At 52.8% G+C, this 22,403-nt stretch overlaps 1 protein-coding gene across 1 annotated transcript; it reads left to right on the forward strand.

Annotated features, from left to right (window-relative positions):
• The first annotated feature begins 5,900 nt into the window (after positions 1-5,900).
• LOC137470706 (uncharacterized) lies at positions 5,901-10,873 on the forward strand. The gene is made up of 8 exons (XM_068184346.1): positions 5,901-5,922; positions 7,192-7,302; positions 7,642-7,733; positions 8,247-8,758; positions 8,973-9,086; positions 9,226-9,968; positions 10,578-10,603; positions 10,793-10,873. Exons 1-8 carry the CDS (start codon positions 5,901-5,903, stop codon positions 10,871-10,873), a joined length of 1,701 nt encoding a protein of 566 aa, XP_068040447.1.
• Positions 10,874-22,403: the final 11,530 nt, after the last annotated feature.

The raw sequence follows: 22,403 nt of genomic DNA on the forward strand, positions 1-22,403 counted from the left end.
CTGTGGTGGATTAATGAGAGGTAGCTCGTGCTTGCATCTCAGGCGTTCTGAAAGGCATGCTTTGAGAAGGCATTGGGGTTTTTGCTGAGTGGTGAGAAAGCTTGTTGTCATGCCCTGAATTTCTCAAGCAGGGAGAAAGGGGATACACCAGTCATATCAAGTTTCATAGAACCCAACACGATTTTCAAGGAAATGTGTGTTAATGTAGAGGGAGGAGCAAAATCCGGGAGTTGACCCCAAGATCCATGAACATTCTCTTTGTTACTGAATTCTATTCTTGGACCTTTAGGAAAAGGAAAGTGAATGCCACGTGATCATTGGGGTGTTCTAACCGTAGATAAAATGAGGCCTTATGAAAAGAAGATGAAACAACATTAAATGGAGTCACAGTCCTGAAGGAGAGAAGAGAAACCGTGTGAAGTTATCCAAAATATTAAAAAAACCCCAATGCCACAAGACAAAGCAACGAGCCTCCCACACTTGTGCTGAATTCAGAAGGTATTCAGTGTCTTCTGAACGCAATGATAAATGTTTAAGAATACAGAAGCGATCCCTAGAACAAACCGGAAAATCCTGGAGCAGAGATGTAGCTCAGGAAATCAGGCAGGAGCAGATTCTGTCCTTCCTAAATCTGTCTTCTCCACTGTAAGTATTTGTCTTGAAAGGAGGAATTTTTCCTGACAAGTGGAGGAATAATCTGATTTTGGCTTTGTTTCTATTTTTGGTGCAGTTATTGCAGAGTCTTGCGGACTTGGAACCATCAAGCCGGCAAAAGTCGCATGGCAAGAGGATTCACGTTTCCAAGACAGCAGTTCTGAGGGTGATGGTGAGCCTGAGACGTGAGAAATTGAAAAGGACCAAGAAATGCAAGTTCCCTTTCTATTTGTTGTCTACTTGGCTGTAGTAGTTGGATGCTGTGGGAATGTTAAGAGCAGCACTCGGGAAATGGGAAGCTGACATTGCACACCTCTGAGCAATGAAAGTCATCTTGGAAAACCATTTGGGCTGCCCAGAGTCAAAATTGCCAGCAGCCCATTTGATGTGAAGTTGAATATGAGAAGAGAGACATTGAGCACAAGAAATTAACTTGGTCCTTTTGGCTTGACCAACTCCAAACTGAGTTTGGCCAAAAGCCAAAGACACAGTCAGGTTTCTTTCAAGAAGTGGTTTGGGGTTTTTTTTATAGAAGGCTCTCTTTGGTTACTAGGGAATAAAGCTTTTCAACGGACACCATTTCTCTGAAGCGCTACAGTTTTAACTTGTGTTCATGGAATTTGATAGTACAATTTAGGATGCTAAAATCCCTTTGTACTTGTCTAGGTTTCTTTCTTTACCACGCACAGAAAGGGCTAGAGTTTTCTTCTTCTCCAAAGATGATGAACGCCTGAGAGGTACGACGGAAGTTCTTCACCCCCTTCTGTATTTTTTTTTAACTGTTCCTGGAATTCCGTGAGGAGGAAAAAATGCTGCCTGCTTATGAATGTTTTCTAGTCAAAATTTGGCATCCTTACTTGCGGTCAAAGTTGTGGTAGAATCCCCTGAGAAAGTCCTGGTAAAATAAAGGCCAAGCAGATTTCTGGCTTTCTTTTCTTTCAGATAATTGCCTAATAGGAATCTGGACTTTTAGAGCTTACCAAAACATTAGCCACTTGACAGTTTACCTAGATAGTTTGGATCCTTTCAGGTATTTATATCATCTTTCACTTTTTCCTGCCTTTCTGGTATTACCATTAGGAATGTTGAGTGTTCTTGTCAGCCACATATGTCCCTGTGCTTCTTGGTCCTGATGAATCTGGGGTTTTCTCTTCTGAATCCAGTCAATTTTGTATTTAGAAACAAAGAAAACAACAACCAAAGGAAACCTACAGAGTCCCCCAAAGTTGCAAAGGCCAGCAAAACAATTGCTTGTTACATGTTTTGTAGAACAGAGTCGTAAGACAGGCTGAAATGATGTGCCTTTCTCGAGACTGATTTGATAACGCTGCTGAAATGTATTGCTGTGTTCATCCAGTTAGTGCCCAGCAATCTTCCAGCCCGTCTGATTTACAGGGTGTGTTACGATGGAGAGCTCAGTCCTTCGCAGGCCTCAGTTCTGGGGGAAGAGGTGCGATCTTGGTGCTGAGCTTCTAATGAAACAGCTGCTATTTCACTGCAATTTAGATTGCAGCATGCTGAGGAAAACTGCTGCTGCCTTTCATGGTTCTTTGTACACCAGGCTGCAGTAGGGAACACTTCTGTTGGAGCCAACGTCTGGTGGGGGGGCAAGAGAACAGGAAGGATGTGAAGAATTGACTTCTGGAGAACACGATTGCTGTGTTGTCCATGACTGTTAGAAGCAGCAGCACAATCAGAAGTGTTTAAGCCTATTAATTGGTTCTTTCTTTTGTGCAGAGGGCCCAAAGTTATTTTGCAGATCTGCAGAGCTCAGTGAAGAAAAAGAGGTCTGGGAAGACAGACGTAGATTATCGCTTGAGGTGAGTATGTAAGATCCGTTCCCCGGGGAACTCTAGGTGAAAGCTGAGCATGGGGAGGGAATGCAGGTATGAAGGGGCATGCAGAATTAACTCAGGCCCTCGAGAAGAGCCTGCAACTTTGTAACTCCCCGGGAACAAAAGTGTTTTAGTGTGCCGGTGTGTATAACATCCTGTGGTGTTCTCCAGTCAGGTAAACCACGGCATTTTTGTCTGTTACAGGAACAGCTACTTAACTATATGTAAAGAATGTATTTAAGAGAAAGAGTGAATTTAGAGACTTCTCCTACTAGTGGATTCAGAACCTTCTCCCAAGAATTTGTTAGATTTTCATTATTTTCCGGAACGCCGAAGGAAGCATAAGGATACCAGATAGAAAGTCCAAGGAAACCAATAAACCTTTTACTGATTAGAAGCGCACCACTTCTGTTCCTTGAAGAAGTTGCCAAACAATGTCACTTTCAAAATCCCTTCAACGATCTAACAGGAAAAAATATTGGCAAACCCTGTTAGGCAGTGTTTCCCAGCTGGAGCTGATGGTCTTGGGTGCTGGGGAGCCACGGGAAGGCTCCAGTCCTGACTGTCCGGCCAGGCTGGGGCCATTGAGCTCCGGCTGATCCCTGGCGGCTGTAAGGGCAAGCAGGAATGTCAAAGGCCCCCCAGACCCGGGCCAGGCCGGACCAGAGCAGTGCCGCCAGCCCTCCAGGAGCGGACAGGCTCTGCCAAGCCCGACCTGGGCTCTGCCCCCAGCCCAGGGACACGCGGCTGCTTTGCCCGAGAGCCGTGCCCAGAGCAGCAGAGCTGTCACACCCCAGCTGGTTCAGGTTGGTGTGAGGCCCTGGCAGTGCCCGTGGGTGCCCTGGGCAGCACAGGAGCTGTTGCCAGGGCCTGGGGAAGCACAGGTCTGGGTCAGCCTCTGCACGGCGACACAGCATGCAGGCTGCAGGGGACAGAGAGAACGGCAGTGGGCACGAGCACCTCTGCGGGGCGCTTTGGCTGCAGCAGCATCGGCCCCAGGGGCTGCTCTCTCCCTGCCTGCCTGCCTTCCTGCCTGGCTGATGGGCAGGGCTGGAGGCCTTGGAGAGCAGGGGCCATTGCGGGCACGGGTGTCCCAAGAGCTGCCCCCTGGCCCAGCTGGGCCCCACTTGGGGAGGAAGGAGGCTCCCAGCCACGGCATGGCTGAGCGGCTCCTGCCTCCCCCTGCCTCTGCTCTGGGCCCTGCGCCGCCTGCCACAAGCGTTGCTGGGCCAGGCTGTGGGAGGTTGGCATTGCCCTCACCTGGCTCCCTGGCTCCAGGGCCCTCCTGCTTGCTGTAAGACATGGCGGCTCTCAGTGCTGTGTCCCTGTCCAGAAAGGCCACAGTCTCCTCCAGGTGCTGGTCCTCTCTCTCTGTGGGAGAAAGAGGAGTGTGGGGAGTTTGCCGAACAGGCCCAGAGCCACGAGGGCACTGCTCCCTGCTCAGCCCTGCGTGAGCCCTGCTCCTGTCCGCCTTCTGCTCCCGTCGTCGCCTGGAGGAAGACCGCAGTCTGCTCTGGTTGTTCCTCTGCTGATTCTGGGAAGGGAGAGGCAGGTGAGCCTGCAGCACCGGCCCAGATCCCGAGGTGTGGGGTGCCTCTGGTCCCTGGGCAGCAGCGATCCTGCCCTGCCTTCTCCTCCCGTTGTCAGGTCGCACTGACACACGGCCTGAGCCCAGCCTTGCCTTTTGGGGCCAAGGGAAGTCTCTGCTCCTGCCTCTGGCACAGGGCGCTCTGCTAGCGGGTCAGGGAAGGTGATAGCCCCAGAGAGAGGCGTGAGCAGTGGAGGAAAGCCAGCATCTCTCCAGTCTTCCAAAAGGGCACTAAGAAGGAGCCAGGAAACTGCAGGCCCATCAGCCTCAGCTCCGTCCCCAGAAAGGTGGCAGAATATCTCCTCTTGGATGTCATCTCTAAGCGTGTGGAATAACAGGAAGGGAAAACTGGATGGGCTTAGCAGCTGTTTTGCAGGGCAAACAACTGAGTTTGCAGAAGAAGAAATTAATAACATGCGGGTTTATCCATGGCAAGGAAGCAAGCAAGGCCGTTAGTGTGGAAACTGAAAAACACAGCAGGGTTCCTTGTAGTTAGAGGATACGTGCCTTAGTCAGCAGTGTACGTGCCTTAAGAATTTGTGGTAAACTCTTGCCAATGAATTATTGACGTTAAATGCTTTGTACCAATAAAATACAATAAGCTATTGCTTTGTCCATTGAATAGAAGGAGCTGTTTTGATGTAACTAGGGCCTTAGGATCACACTTTTTTAGGGGTATAAAACTTGAGAACAACTTGTAATAAAGAAGAAGCCATTGTTGTCACTGCACAGGTGTATGTGTATGTCTTGTGTCCATCTCTACAGCGACAGAAAACCATGCTTGGGCAATCCCATAGCCACCTCTGCTGCACTGACTGGCTGGGTTTGTGAGGGGAGAGCAGTGGCTGTTGTCAGCCGGGACTTCAGCAAGGCTTTGTCCCGGCCTCCCGTATCACGCTCATGGGGCAGCTCAGGGACAGTGGCGTAGAGAAGCGGGCAGTGGAGCTCCAAACTCAGATAGCTGCGAGCTCAGGGGGCCGTGCTGGGGCCAGTCTTGTTTGCCTTATTCCCCAGTGACCTGGCAGAAGAGACGGAGCGCTCCCTCAGCACGTTTGCTGATGGGACAGAAGCGGGAGCAGGGGCTGGTGAACCACACGGCTGTGCTGCTGCCTTTCAGTGAGACCTGGACAGGCTTGAGAGCTGAGTAGAGAGGGACCTAGTGAAGTTGCACAGGGGAAAGCCTCTAGAAGATCTTGAAGCTTTCTATCTACCAGGCAACAGAAGTTTTTTAGTACAGAGGAGTGTATCATGTCATCTTGTGATGTCCAGTCAGGGAAACCACTGCATCTCTTTATGTTACAGGAGCAGTTTCTTGTACGTATGTAAAGAAAGTCTTTGAGAAAAACACTGAATTCAGAAACTCCCTCTATATTACGTTGGATTTTCATGATTTTCTGGAATGCTAGGCAAAGCGTAAGGATTCCAAAAGGAAAGCGAAAGCAAATGAAGAAATCTACTTTTAGAGGTCAGAAGCATTTCCTCTTTGTTCCTTGAAGAAGTTGCCAATGTTACTTTTGAAATCCTTTCAAAGAGCTAATAGGAAAAAGCATTGGCCCAAAGTGTTAGCCTGTGTTTCTGAAGAGGAATATGCTTTTGTTGTCAATTCAATATTTGTCGCAGGATTTGTTTTTGGTTTTGTTTGTTTGTTTGGTTGGTTGGTTTTTTTTTTAATTTTAATTTTAATTTTAATTTTAATTTTAATTTTTATTTTTATTTTTATTTTTATTTTTATTTTTATTTTTATTTTTAATTTCTGTGTGTGCTTTTAATGTGATTCTTTGCAGGACTTTGAATAATTTGATCATATACCCAATGTTGGGAACATGCTTAGAAAGAAACTTGAAAGTAACCAAAAGGAGTCAATTTAATTAAAAAAAGTAAGCCTGTTTATTACCAAAGGAACAACTGGAAGCAAAGCCTCTGGCTAGTCTGGAGACTGTTTCAACAACTTAGTACTTGTAACCTAGGGGTGTTTCCAGGGAAACCCGCTCCGAGGAAAGACCCGGGAGTTAGGCACCCCAGGCCTTTTAAAGTCTCTCTCTCGCCTCCTGCTTGGGGCGCTCAGGATCCGTGCTGTGATAGGTCTATTTCTCCCTTGCCCATTGCCTTATCAGTTGCTGCAGTCTTGGCCAATCATTGTGGAATTCTCTCCTCCCATTGCTTGGTCTCTCCACCAATCTTGATTTAAGTTGTGGTTGTGTTCTATGATGCAATACTCCTGAAAGTTTCTCTGCCCCTCCACAAAGATTGGCACCCCATCTCCTCCCCGGTTCCACTCCCCCTCTGTACATCAACAACAGTGCTGGGTTTTAATACAACTAATCACAATTTGTTACTTGAATTAACAACATTTAACGTGTATTAACAACATTTACCTTTGTATCAACATTCAACCATTTTTAACTAGGTTCCTCAAAGGTTAATTTTTTGGTTGTTTGTTTGTTTGTTTGTCCATAACACCCAAGACAACATTTTACTGTGCCCTGCTGTCTAGTGCTGAACAGGGTTGAGGCAGAGCAGGTAGCTCTGTGTCTGCGTGAAATTTTCAGGAGCAGCACCAGGAGCAGCAGCAGAGCAGTGCCCGATGGTTGCCTTGGGGCCTGGCATTTGACCCTGCACTTGCTGCAGGAGTCCCTGCCTGGCTCCCGCCTGACCAAACCTTCGCACCCATCTCAGAACCTGGGTTCCCAAGGGGGCCGCCTCAAGTGGTTGCCAGGGACCCGAGGCCATTGCCGTCCAATTTTGGCTGCACGATGCTGATGTCAGCCTGGCCATTGTGACCCGTGCGACCAAGGCCTCAAAAGGCAAGGCTGGGCTCAGGCCGTGTGTCAGTGCGACCTGACAACGGGAGGAGAAGGCAGGGCAGGATCGCTGCTGCCCAGGGACCAGAGGCACCCCACACCTCGGGATCTGGGCCTGTGCTGCAGGCTCACCTGCCTCTCCCTTCCCAGAATCAGCAGAGGAACAACCAGAGCAGACTGCGGTCTTCCTCCAGGCGACGACGGGAGCAGAAGGCGGACAGGAGCAGGGCTCACGCAGGGCTGAGCAGGGAGCAGTGCCCTCGTGGCTCTGGGCCTGTTCGGCAAACTCCCCACACTCCTCTTTCTCCCACAGAGAGAGAGGACCAGCACCTGGAGGAGACTGTGGCCTTTCTGGACAGGGACACAGCACTGAGAGCCGCCATGTCTTACAGCAAGCAGGAGGGCCCTGGAGCCAGGGAGCCAGGTGAGGGCAATGCCAACCTCCCACAGTCTGGCCCAGGAACGCTTGTGGCAGGCGGCGCAGGGCCCAGAGCAGAGGCAGGGGGCAGGCAGGAGCCGCTCAGCCATGCCGTGGCTGGGAGCCTCCTTCCTCCCCAGGTGGGGCCCAGCTGGGCCAGGGGGCAGCTCTTGGGACACCCGTGCCCGCAATGGCCCCTGCTCTCCAAGGCCTCCAGCCCTGCCCATCAGCCAGGCAGGAAGGCAGGCAGGCAGGGAGAGAGCAGCCCCTGGGGCCGATGCTGCTGCAGCCAAAGCGCCCCGCAGAGGTGCTCGTGCCCGCTGCCATTGGCTTTGTCCCCTGCAGCCTGCATGCTGTGTCGCCGTGCAGAGGCTGACCCGGACATGTGCGGTGACAAACTGGAGAAGTATGGGCTCTGTGCCCACGTGTTCTGTCTGGTGAGTGGCTCTGGGTGCTCCCTCCACCATTGCAATGGGCAATTCCTGCCTCTCTCTCCTCATCTGCTCATCCCCTTTGCTGCAGTTCTTTGCCACTCTACTTTCTCGTCAGAAGAACGAGCGTGTTGGACTCATGGGATTTCTTCCTAGAGATATCCAAATTGCAGTCTGGCGGGCGGCACAAAAGGTGAGAGCCTGACAAGAGCAGGGAGATTTGTGCCAGGCGAGGTTTGCCAGAGCTGAGCCCAGACACTTGGAATGAAAGGCCTGCCCTTCCGGCCACCTGTGGGACAAAGTCTGGCTCCCAGCAGCTGCACAGAGGCTCTGGCAGCGGAGTCTCCTCCACCAGTCGGCTCTGTGGGCTGAGACCCAGCAGTGGCCACATGCTAGGCCCTGCCCGGAGCCGTGGGGCTGCCAGGGGAGGCCCCGAGGCTGCTGCTGATGGGGCTGCTTGGCTCTTTCCAGCGCTGCTGCGTCTGTGGCCAGAGCGGGGCAACCATCATGTGTTGCCAGGAGGACTGTGGCAGATGGTTCCACCTGCCCTGTGCCAAGGAGGGTGGCTGCGTCACACAGTATATTCCAGAGTACAGGTTCCCCTCCTCCCCACTCCTGGTCGCCCCTGGGAGAAGATCCAACATTTCTCACTTTGCCCACCCATTTTCCCTCAGCACCTACTGCCCTGAGCACCGTCCAGAGCAGGACGTGGAGGCAACTGCAGAGCCGGGCACCGATTGCCCCATCTGCATGGAGCCTGTGGAGGATAGAAAGACCTTCAGAACCCTGGTGTGCCCAGCGTGCAAAAGGGCCTGGTTCCACAGGGACTGCATCCAGGTAGGAGCCATCCCCCTCAGCCCCGGGGCACAGCAGGTGCTCAGCAGCACCAGGGCCTTGCTCACCCTGCTTCTGTTTGCCCTGCAGGGACAGGCCATGCGCGCTGGTCTTTTATGCCTCCACTGCCCCCTGTGCAGGGACATTAGAGAATTTCTTGCACAAATGTTCATCATGGGGATCCGAATTCCCTTCAGGTTGGTGTCCTTCTGCCTGGCTCAGAGGACAGGAGGTGCAAGTGCTGTGTTTTTCCAGGCCCTGCCCCAGCAGTCCTGGCCCTGCCCTGTCCCGTGAGTCTGGGCTTCAGCTTCACGCGGGACTTGGAAAAGCGCTGGAGAAAGAGCGGGGACAACCTGTACCTCCATGAGGGCAGGACATCAGAAACTCATCAGCTTTTCCTTTCTCCATCAGAGAGCCAACGTGGGAGGACAACGATGCCTTCGCGGATCTAGAAGAGAGGCACAGCAGGTGCAATGCCAGGGATTGCCTTTACCCGGGAGGCAGGGAGGAGGCAGAGGAAGAGGGGTAAGTTGGGGAGCTGCACCTGAGGCTCTGCAGGGTACATGTGTCACTTCAAGGGCTCAAAGGGGAAAGAAACAGAAGAACTTGTCTGGACAATCCTGTGCTGTGGACACGTTGTCCATGAGCCCGTTTGCCTCCCCAGGCCCTGGGAACTGCTGCTGTGCTCCTCCTGCGCTGCCGAGGGCACCCACAGGCTCTGCTCTGGCCTGAGAAACCGCATACAGAGCTGGGAGTGTGACAGCTGTGCTGGTCTCGGAACGGGTATGAGGCAAAGCAGCCGGTGCCCCTGGGCTGGGGACAGTGCCCAGGCTGGGCTTGGCAGAGCCCCTCTGCTCCTGAAGGGCTGGGGGTTCTGCTCTGGCCTGGCTTGCCTCGGGCCTGGGTGGTCTTTGACATTCCTGCTTGGCCTTACAGCTTTCAGGGATGAGTCAGAGCTCAGGGGCCCCAGCAGGAGAAGACGGTCAGGACTGGAGCCTGCTCATGGCTCCTCAGAATCTGAGGCCATCAGCCCCAGCTCCCGCACCCCGGTGCCATCGGGGCTGGATCCCCGGTCTTCATCTGCAGAGACCAGCGGCCGCAGAAGCCACCGACACACAGCATGGCAGCAGTCTCTGCCGTCTTCCTCACTGGACACCAGCAGCCTCAGCACATCAAGTTCAACGTACAGCAGCTCCCCTGACTCTGAGGACAGGGTCCATTCCAGACGTGCAGGGCCCGGCCGAGGCCGAACCCGCTCTCGCCAGCAAGGTCGGGCCCCAGATGGACCCGTCCGATCGAGGAGTCGCCGTGACAGAAGCAACAGGACAATGACAAAGACTGAGAGGCCCAGGCGAAGGGAGACACCTTCACGGGCATCCCCCAGACACAGCCGCACCCGCCAGCAAGGTCAGGCCCTAAGTCCACCTGTCTGCTCCAGGAGTCGCCGTGACAGGAGCAGCAGGACAACCACAAGGACTGAGAGGCCCAGGCGAAGGCAGACATCGTCACAGGCATCCCCCAGACGCAGCCGCACCCGCCAGCAAGGTCAGGCCCTAAGTCCACCTGCCCGGCCCAGGAGTCGCCGGGACAGGAGCCACAGGACAACATCAAGCGCTGAGAGGCCCAGGCAAAGGGAGACTTCGTCAGGGACATCCCCCAGATGCAGCCGCTCCCACCAGCAAGGTCAGGCCCAGAGTCCACCTGGCCGCTCCAGGAGTCGCCGTGACAGGAGCAGCAGGACAAGACCAAGGACTGAGAGGCCCAGGCAAAGGGAGACTTCCTCAGGGACATCCCCCAGATGCAGCCGCTCCCACCTGCAGCGCCGGGCCTCGAATCAACCTGTCCGGTCCAGGAGTCGCCAGGACAGGAGCAGGAGGACAGCAGCAAGGGCTGAGAGGCCCAGGCACAGGGGGACACCGTCAGGGATGTCCCACAGGAGCAGCCGCTCCCGCCAGCGGCGTCGGGCCTCAACTGGGGCCTCCAACAGCAGCACGTAGTGTCATCTTTTCTTTCTAGTCATCCGCTCGCTGCCGGAAGTGAAGGTGAGATCGGTCAGTACAGGGTCCTTGAGATTTGCAGGTCTGTGAGAAAACCATAGTAGCTCTTGGCTTTTCGACTGGCAGGAAAGTAGTCTTATGCTAAATACCTTGATTTCTGTCTTACCATGTATTAAGTGAAAAGTCACTTAAATGATGTGGCTAATTAAAAAGGACTCTTGTTCTTGCCTTTAGACTCCAACCTCAGGTGTTTCCCCACTGCTTACTCTTGAAAGTGAGCCACTCCTTGATGGGCTTGTGCAAGAGGCCAACTGAAGCCCCCACATTTGTCTACCGATTGCCACGGGGAGAAGCCCCTTCCCCCACTGCAGTTCCGGCTTGCAGAGAGCAGCAGTGCAGGTGCAGCTGCTGTACCTTTACGTTAGCTGTTCTGAACAAGGCCTGGCGAAGACTTGGCAAGGACTTGGCAAGGACCTGGCATGGACCCAGCACGGGACAGCCTGACGCGCGACCTGCTACAAATCTCCGTTCTTACGCCAAATGAACTTTTGGGGTGACTCCCGTGGTCCTTCATTGAAGACCCCTCATCTGCCTCATTACCACCGTGACAGACAAAGATTGAGGACCCTCCTCCCAAGGACTGAGACTGAGACCCCTACTACAGGCAGGGGGCAAAACGGTGGCCTGACCACTAACGACATGACCTGTTTCCCTTCAGTAATTCCAATGGACTTATTCTCCATTGTGTTCGCCTCGCTTTGGTGGTTTCGGTGGACTCGCCTGTTCCCCCGCAGCAATCACAAGGGCCTCTCATTGTCCTGCATGCTCCCCCCTCTTTCCTCTGTGGCCTATAACTGGACCCCTGAGTTGACCAGAACTTTGAAGACTTCCCCGACACGACAAGGTGGATCCCCATCGTCCGGACCACTGAGGATCTCGCCTGTGCTTGTAGCTATTCCCATCCCCCTCTTCTCCCTCTCTCTCTCTCTCTCTCTATTCTTTGACCTTCTTTCAGATCCCCACTATCGCATTTACTGTTTTGGCCCTTAATAAAGGTGCATTTGTTGTGATTAACTGATAGTCCCTTGTTGTTTGCCTTTTTGCACTTTTGGGATTGGTGAAAAGAGCCATCACGACACCCTGCAACAAGCGGATCGTGACAGCTTGGGTATGGTTAGGGAAACATTCAGAGCAAGGTGGCTCTTAGGGAAGCTGTCTTGGAAAAGGACGTGTGCTGTGTTGCTATCCTTGAACAATCTCATTTCAGTAAAGCCAAAAGGAAGAAGAGAGAAGAGAGTGACACACAACCTCAAGCGCCTGAAGAAATCGATTACTCTGTTGCTGCTGATTTAAAAGACTTGCTTGGACCTTGAAAGAACAAACCAGAAAAGACTGTGGAAATACCCTGGGACAAAGAGGATGCGCAGGACTCTGCCCCAGATGACCATTTGGGACCTTTGCCTGAGAACGACGCAGCTCAGGAGTCGAGTGCTTTCAAGTTTCCCTTCTTTGGAGACACAGAGGGGTTGGGCATCAAAGAAGGTAACAGCAGAACCCTTCTAAGAGTGCCATTTCTAAGGAAGAGCTTCTGGCAGGCACTGTAGAGCAATAGGGTGTAAAGAAGGTCAGGATGCAGGGGATTTTCAGCAGCAGAAGTCAGTAAGTAGGCAGAAGCATTTTGATCTTCATTTCTGCTTGCCAAGGCTGTGGTGGATTAATGAGAGGTAGCTCGTGCTTGCATCTCAGGCGTTCTGAAAGGCATGCTTTGAGAAGGCATTGGGGTTTTTGCTGAGTGGTGAGAAAGCTTGTTGTCATGCCCTGAATTTCTCAAGCAGGGAGAAAGGGGATACACCAGTCATATCAAGTTTCATAGAACCCAACACGATTTTCAAGGAAATGTGTGTTAATGTAGAGGGAGGAGCAAAATCCGGGAGTTGACCCCAAGATCCATGAACATTCTCTTTGTTACTGAATTCTATTCTTGGACCTTTAGGAAAAGGAAAGTGAATGCCACGTGATCATTGGGGTGTTCTAACCGTAGATAAAATGAGGCCTTATGAAAAGAAGATGAAACAACATTAAATGGAGTCACAGTCCTGAAGGAGAGAAGAGAAACCGTGTGAAGTTATCCAAAATATTAAAAAAACCCCAATGCCACAAGACAAAGCAACGAGCCTCCCACACTTGTGCTGAATTCAGAAGGTATTCAGTGTCTTCTGAACGCAATGATAAATGTTTAAGAATACAGAAGCGATCCCTAGAACAAACCGGAAAATCCTGGAGCAGAGATGTAGCTCAGGAAATCAGGCAGGAGCAGATTCTGTCCTTCCTAAATCTCTCTTCTCCACTGTAAGTATTTGTCTTGAAAGGAGGAATTTTTCCTGACAAGTGGAGGAATAATCTGATTTTGGCTTTGTTTCTATTTTTGGTGCAGTTATTGCAGAGTCTTGCGGACTTGGAACCATCAAGCCGGCAAAAGTCGCATGGCAAGAGGATTCACGTTTCCAAGACAGCAGTTCTGAGGGTGATGGTGAGCCTGAGACGTGAGAAATTGAAAAGGACCAAGAAATGCAAGTTCCCTTTCTATTTGTTGTCTACTTGGCTGTAGTAGTTGGATGCTGTGGGAATATTAAGAGCAGCACTCGGGAAATGGGAAGCTGACATTGCACACCTCTGAGCAATGAAAGTCATCTTGGAAAACCATTTGGGCTGCCCAGAGTCAAAATTGCCAGCAGCCCATTTGATGTGAAGTTGAATATGAGAAGAGAGACATTGAGCACAAGAAATTAACTTGGTCCTTTTGGCTTGACCAACTCCAAACTGAGTTTGGCCAAAAGCCAAAGACACAGTCAGGTTTCTTTCAAGAAGTGGTTTGGGGTTTTTTTATAGAAGGCTCTCTTTGGTTACTAGGGAATAAAGCTTTTCAACGGACACCATTTCTCTGAAGCGCTACAGTTTTAACTTGTGTTCATGGAATTTGATAGTACAATTTAGGATGCTAAAATCCCTTTGTCCTTGTCTAGGTTTCTTTCTTTACCACGCACAGAAAGGGCTAGAGTTTTCTTCTTCTCCAAAGATGATGAACGCCTGAGAGGTACGACGGAAGTTCTTCACCCCCTTCTGTATTTTTTTTTAACTGTTCCTGGAATTCCGTGAGGAGGAAAAAATGCTGCCTGCTTATGAATGTTTTCTAGTCAAAATTTGGCATCCTTACTTGCGGTCAAAGTTGTGGTAGAATCCCCTGAGAAAGTCCTGGTAAAATAAAGGCCAAGCAGATTTCTGGCTTTCTTTTCTTTCAGATAATTGCCTAATAGGAATCTGGACTTTTAGAGCTTACCAAAACATTAGCCACTTGACAGTTTACCTAGATAGTTTGGATCCTTTCAGGTATTTATATCATCTTTCACTTTTTCCTGCCTTTCTGGTGTTACCATTAGGAATGTTGAGTGTTCTTGTCAGCCACATATGTCCCTGTGCTTCTTGGTCCTGATGAATCTGGGGTTTTCTCTTCTGAATCCAGTCAATTTTGTATTTAGAAACAAAGAAAACAACAACCAAAGGAAACCTACAGAGTCCCCCAAAGTTGCAAAGGCCAGCAAAACAATTGCTTGTTACATGTTTTGTAGAACAGAGTCGTAAGACAGGCTGAAATGATGTGCCTTTCTCGAGACTGATTTGATAACGCTGCTGAAATGTATTGCTGTGTTCATCCAGTTAGTGCCCAGCAATCTTCCAGCCCGTCTGATTTACAGGGTGTGTTACGATGGAGAGCTCAGTCCTTCGCAGGCCTCAGTTCTGGGGGAAGAGGTGCGATCTTGGTGCTGAGCTTCTAATGAAACAGCTGCTATTTCACTGCAATTTAGATTGCAGCATGCTGAGGAAAACTGCTGCTGCCTTTCATGGTTCTTTGTACACCAGGCTGCAGTAGGGAACACTTCTGTTGGAGCCAACGTCTGGTGGGGGGGCAAGAGAACAGGAAGGATGTGAAGAATTGACTTCTGGAGAACACGATTGCTGTGTTGTCCATGACTGTTAGAAGCAGCAGCACAATCAGAAGTGTTTAAGCCTATTAATTGGTTCTTTCTTTTGTGCAGAGGGCCCAAAGTTATTTTGCAGATCTGCAGAGCTCAGTGAAGAAAAAGAGGTCTGGGAAGACAGACGTAGATTATCGCTTGAGGTGAGTATGTAAGATCCGTTCCCCGGGGAACTCTAGGTGAAAGCTGAGCATGGGGAGGGAATGCAGGTATGAAGGGGCATGCAGAATTAACTCAGGCCCTCGAGAAGAGCCTGCAACTTTGTAACTCCCCGGGAACAAAAGTGTTTTAGTGTGCCGGTGTGTATAACATCCTGTGGTGTTCTCCAGTCAGGTAAACCACGGCATTTTTGTCTGTTACAGGAACAGCTACTTAACTATATGTAAAGAATGTATTTAAGAGAAAGAGTGAATTTAGAGACTTCTCCTACTAGTGGATTCAGAACCTTCTCCCAAGAATTTGTTAGATTTTCATTATTTTCCGGAACGCCGAAGGAAGCATAAGGATACCAGATAGAAAGTCCAAGGAAACCAATAAACCTTTTACTGATTAGAAGCGCACCACTTCTGTTCCTTGAAGAAGTTGCCAAACAACGTCACTTTCAAAATCCCTTCAACGATCTAACAGGAAAAAATATTGGCAAACCCTGTTAGGCAGTGTTTCCCAGCTGGAGCTGATGGTCTTGGGTGCTGGGGAGCCACGGGAAGGCTCCAGTCCTGACTGTCCGGCCAGGCTGGGGCCATTGAGCTCCGGCTGATCCCTGGCGGCTGTAAGGGCAAGCAGGAATGTCAAAGGCCCCCCAGACCCGGGCCAGGCCGGACCAGAGCAGTGCCGCCAGCCCTCCAGGAGCGGACAGGCTCTGCCAAGCCCGACCTGGGCTCTGCCCCCAGCCCAGGGACACGCGGCTGCTTTGCCCGAGAGCCGTGCCCAGAGCAGCAGAGCTGTCACACCCCAGCTGGTTCAGGTTGGTGTGAGGCCCTGGCAGTGCCCGTGGGTGCCCTGGGCAGCACAGGAGCTGTTGCCAGGGCCTGGGGAAGCACAGGTCTGGGTCAGCCTCTGCACGGCGACACAGCATGCAGGCTGCAGGGGACAGAGAGAATGGCAGTGGGCACGAGCACCTCTGCGGGGCGCTTTGGCTGCAGCAGCATCGGCCCCAGGGGCTGCTCTCTCCCTGCCTGCCTGCCTTCCTGCCTGGCTGATGGGCAGGGCTGGAGGCCTTGGAGAGCAGGGGCCATTGCGGGCATGGGTGTCCCAAGAGCTGCCCCCTGGCCCAGCTGGGCCCCACTTGGGGAGGAAGGAGGCTCCCAGCCACGGCATGGCTGAGCGGCTCCTGCCTCCCCCTGCCTCTGCTCTGGGCCCTGCGCCGCCTGCCACAAGCGTTGCTGGGCCAGGCTGTGGGAGGTTGGCATTGCCCTCACCTGGCTCCCTGGCTCCAGGGCCCTCCTGCTTGCTGTAAGACATGGCAGCTCTCAGCGCTGAGTCCCTGTCCAGAAAGGCCACAGTCTCCTCCAGGTGCTGGTCCTCTCTCTCTGTGGGAGAAAGAGGAGTGTGGGGAGTTTGCCGAACAGGCCCAGAGCCACGAGGGCACTGCTCCCTGCTCAGCCCTGCGTGAGCCCTGCTCCTGTCCGCCTTCTGCTCCCGTCGTCGCCTGGAGGAAGACCGCAGTCTGCTCTGGTTGTTCCTCTGCTGATTCTGGGAAGGGAGAGGCAGGTGAGCCTGCAGCACAGGCCCAGATCCCGAGGTGTGGGGTGCCTCTGGTCCCTGGGCAGCAGCGACCCTGCCCTGCCTTCTCCTCCCGTTGTCAGGTCGCACTGACACACGGCCTGAGCCCAGCCTTGCCTTTTGGGGCCAAGGGAAGTCTCTGCTCCTGCCTCTGGCACAGGGCGCTCTGCTAGCGGGTCAGGGAAGGTGATAGCCCCAGAGAGAGGCGTGAGCAGTGGAGGAAAGCCAGCATCTCTCCAGTCTTCCAAAAGGGCACTAAGAAGGAGCCAGGAAACTGCAGGCCCATCAGCCTCAGCTCCGTCCCCAGAAAGGTGGCAGAATATCTCCTCTTGGATGTCATCTCTAAGCGTGTGGAATAACAGGAAGGGAAAACTGGATGGGCTTAGCAGCTGTTTTGCAGGGCAAACAACTGAGTTTGCAGAAGAAGAAATTAATAACATGCGGGTTTATCCATGGCAAGGAAGCAAGCAAGGCCGTTAGTGTGGAAACTGAAAAACACAGCAGGGTTCCTTGTAGTTAGAGGATATGTGCCTTAGTCAGCAGTGTACGTGCCTTAAGAATTTGTGGTAAACTCTTGCCAATGAATTATTGACGTTAAATGCTTTGTACCAATAAAATACAATAAGCTATTGCTTTGTCCATTGAATAGAAGGAGCTGTTTTGATGTAACTAGGGCCTTAGGATCACACTTTTTTAGGGGTATAAAACTTGAGAACAACTTGTAATAAAGAAGAAGCCATTGTTGTCACTGCACAGGTGTATGTGTATGTCTTGTGTCCATCTCTACAGCGACAGAAAACCATGCTTGGGCAATCCCATAGCCACCTCTGCTGCACTGACTGGCTGGGTTTGTGAGGGGAGAGCAGTGGCTGTTGTCAGCCGGGACTTCAGCAAGGCTTTGTCCCGGCCTCCCGTATCACGCTCATGGGGCAGCTCAGGGACAGTGGCGTAGAGAAGCGGGCAGTGGAGCTCCAAACTCAGATAGCTGCGAGCTCAGGGGGCCGTGCTGGGGCCAGTCTTGTTTGCCTTATTCCCCAGTGACCTGGCAGAAGGGGCGGAGCGCTCCCTCAGCACGTTTGCTGATGGGACAGAAGCGGGAGCAGGGGCTGGTGAACCACACGGCTGTGCTGCTGCCTTTCAGTGAGACCTGGACAGGCTTGAGAGTTGAGCAGAGAGGGACCTAGTGAAGTTGCACAGGGGAAAGCCTCTAGAAGATCTTGAAGCTTTCTAATTACCAGGCAACAGAAGTTTTTTAGTACAGAGGAGTGTATCATGTCATCTTGTGACGTCCAGTCAGGGAAACCACTGCATCTCTTTATGTTACAGGAGCAGTTTCTTGTACGTATGTAAAGAAAGTCTTTGAGAAAAACACTGAATTCAGAAACTCCCTCTATATTACGTTGGATTTTCATGATTTCCTGGAATGCCAGGCAAAGCGTAAGGATTCCAAAAGGAAAGCGAAAGCAAATGAAGAAATCTACTTTTAGAGGTCAGAAGCATTTCCTCTTTGTTCCTTGAAGAAGTTGCCAATGTTACTTTTGAAATCCTTTCAAAGAGCTAATAGGAAAAAGCATTGGCCCAAAGTGTTAGCCTGTGTTTCTGAAGAGGAATATGCTTTTGTTGTCAATTCAATATTTGTCGCAGGATTTGTTTTTGGTTTTGTTTGTTTGTTTGTTTGGTTGGTTTTTTTTTTTAATTTTAATTTTTATTTTTATTTTTATTTTTATTTTTATTTTTATTTTTATTTTTATTTTTAATTTCTGTGTGTGCTTTTAATGTGATTCTTTGCAGGACTTTGAATAATTTGATCATATACCCAATGTTGGGAACATGCTTAGAAAGAAACTTGAAAGTAACCAAAAGGAGTCAATTTAATTAAAAAAAGTAAGCCTGTTTATTACCAAAGGAACAACTGGAAGCAAAGCCTCTGGCTAGTCCGGAGACTGTTTCAACAACTTAGTACTTGTAACCTAGGGGTGTTTCCAGGGAAACCCGCTCCGAGGAAAGACCCGGGAGTTAGGCACCCCAGGCCTTTTAAAGTCTCTCTCTCGCCTCCTGCTTGGGGCGCTCAGGATCCGTGCTGTGATAGGTCTATTTCTCCCTTGCCCATTGCCTTATCAGTTGCTGCAGTCTTGGCCAATCATTGTGGAATTCTCTCCTCCCATTGCTTGGTCTCTCCACCAATCTTGATTTAAGTTGTGGTTGTGTTCTATGATGCAATACTCCTGAAAGTTTCTCTGCCCCTCCACAAAGATTGGCACCCCATCTCCTCCCCGGTTCCACTCCCCCTCTGTACATCAACAACAGTGCTGGGTTTTAATACAACTAATCACAATTTGTTACTTGAATTAACAACATTTAACGTGCATTAACAACATTTACCTTTGTATCAACATTCAACCATTTTTAACTAGGTTCCTCAAAGGTTAATTTTTTGGTTGTTTGTTTGTTTGTTTGTCCATAACACCCAAGACAACATTTTACTGTGCCCTGCTGTCTAGTGCTGAACAGGGTTGAGGCAGAGCAGGTAGCTCTGTGTCTGCGTGAAATTTTCAGGAGCAGCACCAGGAGCAGCAGCAGAGCAGTGCCCGATGGTTGCCTTGGGGCCTGGCATTTGACCCTGCACTTGCTGCAGGAGTCCCTGCCTGGCTCCCGGCTGACCAAACCTTCGCACCCATCTCAGAACCTGGGTTCCCAAGGGGGCCGCCTCAAGTGGTTGCCAGGGACCCGAGGCCATTGCCGTCCAATTTTGGCTGCACGATGCTGATGTCAGCCTGGCCATTGTGACCCGTGCGACCAAGGCCTCAAAAGGCAAGGCTGGGCTCAGGCCGTGTGTCAGTGCGACCTGACAACGGGAGGAGAAGGCAGGGCAGGATCGCTGCTGCCCAGGGACCAGAGGCACCCCACACCTCGGGATCTGGGCCTGTGCTGCAGGCTCACCTGCCTCTCCCTTCCCAGAATCAGCAGAGGAACAACCAGAGCAGACTGCGGTCTTCCTCCAGGCGACGACGGGAGCAGAAGGCGGACAGGAGCAGGGCTCACGCAGGGCTGAGCAGGGAGCAGTGCCCTCGTGGCTCTGGGCCTGTTCGGCAAACTCCCCACACTCCTCTTTCTCCCACAGAGAGAGAGGACCAGCACCTGGAGGAGACTGTGGCCTTTCTGGACAGGGACACAGCACTGAGAGCCGCCATGTCTTACAGCAAGCAGGAGGGCCCTGGAGCCAGGGAGCCAGGTGAGGGCAATGCCAACCTCCCACAGCCTGGCCCAGCAACGCTTGTGGCAGGCGGCGCAGGGCCCAGAGCAGAGGCAGGGGGCAGGCAGGAGCCGCTCAGCCATGCCGTGGCTGGGAGCCTCCTTCCTCCCCAGGTGGGGCCCAGCTGGGCCAGGGGGCAGCTCTTGGGACACCCGTGCCCGCAATGGCCCCTGCTCTCCAAGGCCTCCAGCCCTGCCCATCAGCCAGGCAGGAAGGCAGGCAGGCAGGGAGAGAGCAGCCCCTGGGGCCGATGCTGCTGCAGCCAAAGCGCCCCGCAGAGGTGCTCGTGCCCGCTGCCATTGGCTTTGTCCCCTGCAGCCTGCATGCTGTGTCGCCGTGCAGAGGCTGACCCGGACATGTGCGGTGACAAACTGGAGAAGTATGGGCTCTGTGCCCACGTGTTCTGTCTGGTGAGTGGCTCTGGGTGCTCCCTCCACCATTGCAATGGGCAATTCCTGCCTCTCTCTCCTCATCTGCTCATCCCCTTTGCTGCAGTTCTTTGCCACTCTACTTTCTCGTCAGAAGAACGAGCGTGTTGGACTCATGGGATTTCTTCCTAGAGATATCCAAATTGCAGTCTGGCGGGCGGCACAAAAGGTGAGAGCCTGACAAGAGCAGGGAGATTTGTGCCAGGCGAGGTTTGCCAGAGCTGAGCCCAGACACTTGGAATGAAAGGCCTGCCCTTCCGGCCGCCTGTGGGACAAAGTCTGGCTCCCAGCAGCTGCACAGAGGCTCTGGCAGCGGAGTCTCCTCCACCAGTCGGCTCTGTGGGCTGAGACCCAGCAGTGGCCACATGCTAGGCCCTGCCCGGAGCCGTGGGGCTGCCAGGGGAGGCCCCGAGGCTGCTGCTGATGGGGCTGCTTGGCTCTTTCCAGCGCTGCTGCGTCTGTGGCCAGAGCGGGGCAACCATCATGTGTTGCAAGGAGGACTGTGGCAGATGGTTCCACCTGCCCTGTGCCAAGGAGGGTGGCTGCGTCACACAGTATATTCCAGAGTACAGGTGCCCCTCCTCCCCACTCCTGGTCGCCCCTGGGAGAAGATCCAACATTTCTCACTTTGCCCACCCATTTTCCCTCAGCACCTACTGCCCTGAGCACCGTCCAGAGCAGGACGTGGAGGCAACTGCAGAGCCGGGCACCGATTGCCCCATCTGCATGGAGCCTGTGGAGGATAGAAAGACCTTCAGAACCCTGGTGTGCCCAGCGTGCAAAAGGGCCTGGTTCCACAGGGACTGCATCCAGGTAGGAGCCATCCCCCTCAGCCCCGGGGCACAGCAGGTGCTCAGCAGCACCAGGGCCTTGCTCACCCTGCTTCTGTTTGCCCTGCAGGGACAGGCCATGCGCGCTGGTCTTTTATGCCTCCACTGCCCCCTGTGCAGGGACATTAGAGAATTTCTTGCACAAATGTTCATCATGGGGATCCGAATTCCCTTCAGGTTGGTGTCCTTCTGCCTGGCTCAGAGGACAGGAGGTGCAAGTGCTGTGTTTTTCCAGGCCCTGCCCCAGCAGTCCTGGCCCTGCCCTGTCCCGTGAGTCTGGGCTTCAGCTTCACGCGGGACTTGGAAAAGCGCTGGAGAAAGAGCGGGGACAACCTGTACCTCCATGAGGGCAGGACATCAGAAACTCATCAGCTTTTCCTTTCTCCATCAGAGAGCCAACGTGGGAGGACAACGATGCCTTCGCGGATCTAGAAGAGAGGCACAGCAGGTGCAATGCCAGGGATTGCCTTTACCCGGGAGGCAGGGAGGAGGCAGAGGAAGAGGGGTAAGTTGGGGAGCTGCACCTGAGGCTCTGCAGGGTACATGTGTCACTTCAAGGGCTCAAAGGGGAAAGAAACAGAAGAACTTGTCTGGACAATCCTGTGCTGTGGACACGTTGTCCATGAGCCCGTTTGCCTCCCCAGGCCCTGGGAACTGCTGCTGTGCTCCTCCTGCGCTGCCGAGGGCACCCACAGGCTCTGCTCTGGCCTGAGAAACCGCATACAGAGCTGGGAGTGTGACAGCTGTGCTGGTCTCGGAACGGGTATGAGGCAAAGCAGCCGGTGCCCCTGGGCTGGGGACAGTGCCCAGGCTGGGCTTGGCAGAGCCCCTCTGCTCCTGAAGGGCTGGGGGTTCTGCTCTGGCCTGGCTTGCCTCGGGCCTGGGTGGTCTTTGACATTCCTGCTTGGCCTTACAGCTTTCAGGGATGAGTCAGAGCTCAGGGGCCCCAGCCGGAGCAGACGGTCAGGACTGGAGCCTGCTCATGGCTCCTCAGAATCTGAGGCCATCAGCCCCAGCTCCCACACCCCGGTGCCATCGGGGCTGGATCCCCGGTCTTCATCTGCAGAGACCAGCGGCCGCAGAAGCCACCGACACACAGCATGGCAGCAGTCTCTGCCGTCTTCCTCACTGGACACCAGCAGCCTCAGCACATCAAGTTCAACGTACAGCAGCTCCCCTGACTCTGAGGACAGGGTCCATTCCAGACGTGCAGGGCCCGGCCGAGGCCGAACCCGCTCTCGCCAGCAAGGTCGGGCCCCAGATGGACCCGTCCGATCGAGGAGTCGCTGTGACAGAAGCAACAGGACAATGACAAAGACTGAGAGGCCCAGGCGAAGGGAGACACCTTCACGGGCATCCCCCAGACACAGCCGCACCCGCCAGCAAGGTCAGGCCCTAAGTCCACCTGTCTGCTCCAGGAGTCGCCGTGACAGGAGCAGCAGGACAACCACAAGGACTGAGAGGCCCAGGCGAAGGCAGACATCGTCACAGGCATCCCCCAGACGCAGCCGCACCCGCCAGCAAGGTCAGGCCCTAAGTCCACCTGCCCGGCCCAGGAGTCGCCGTGACAGGAGCCAC

The sequence above is a fragment of the Anomalospiza imberbis genome, chromosome 1, assembly GCF_031753505.1.
Source record: "Anomalospiza imberbis isolate Cuckoo-Finch-1a 21T00152 chromosome 1, ASM3175350v1, whole genome shotgun sequence".
Classification (NCBI taxonomy): domain Eukaryota; kingdom Metazoa; phylum Chordata; class Aves; order Passeriformes; family Viduidae; genus Anomalospiza; species Anomalospiza imberbis.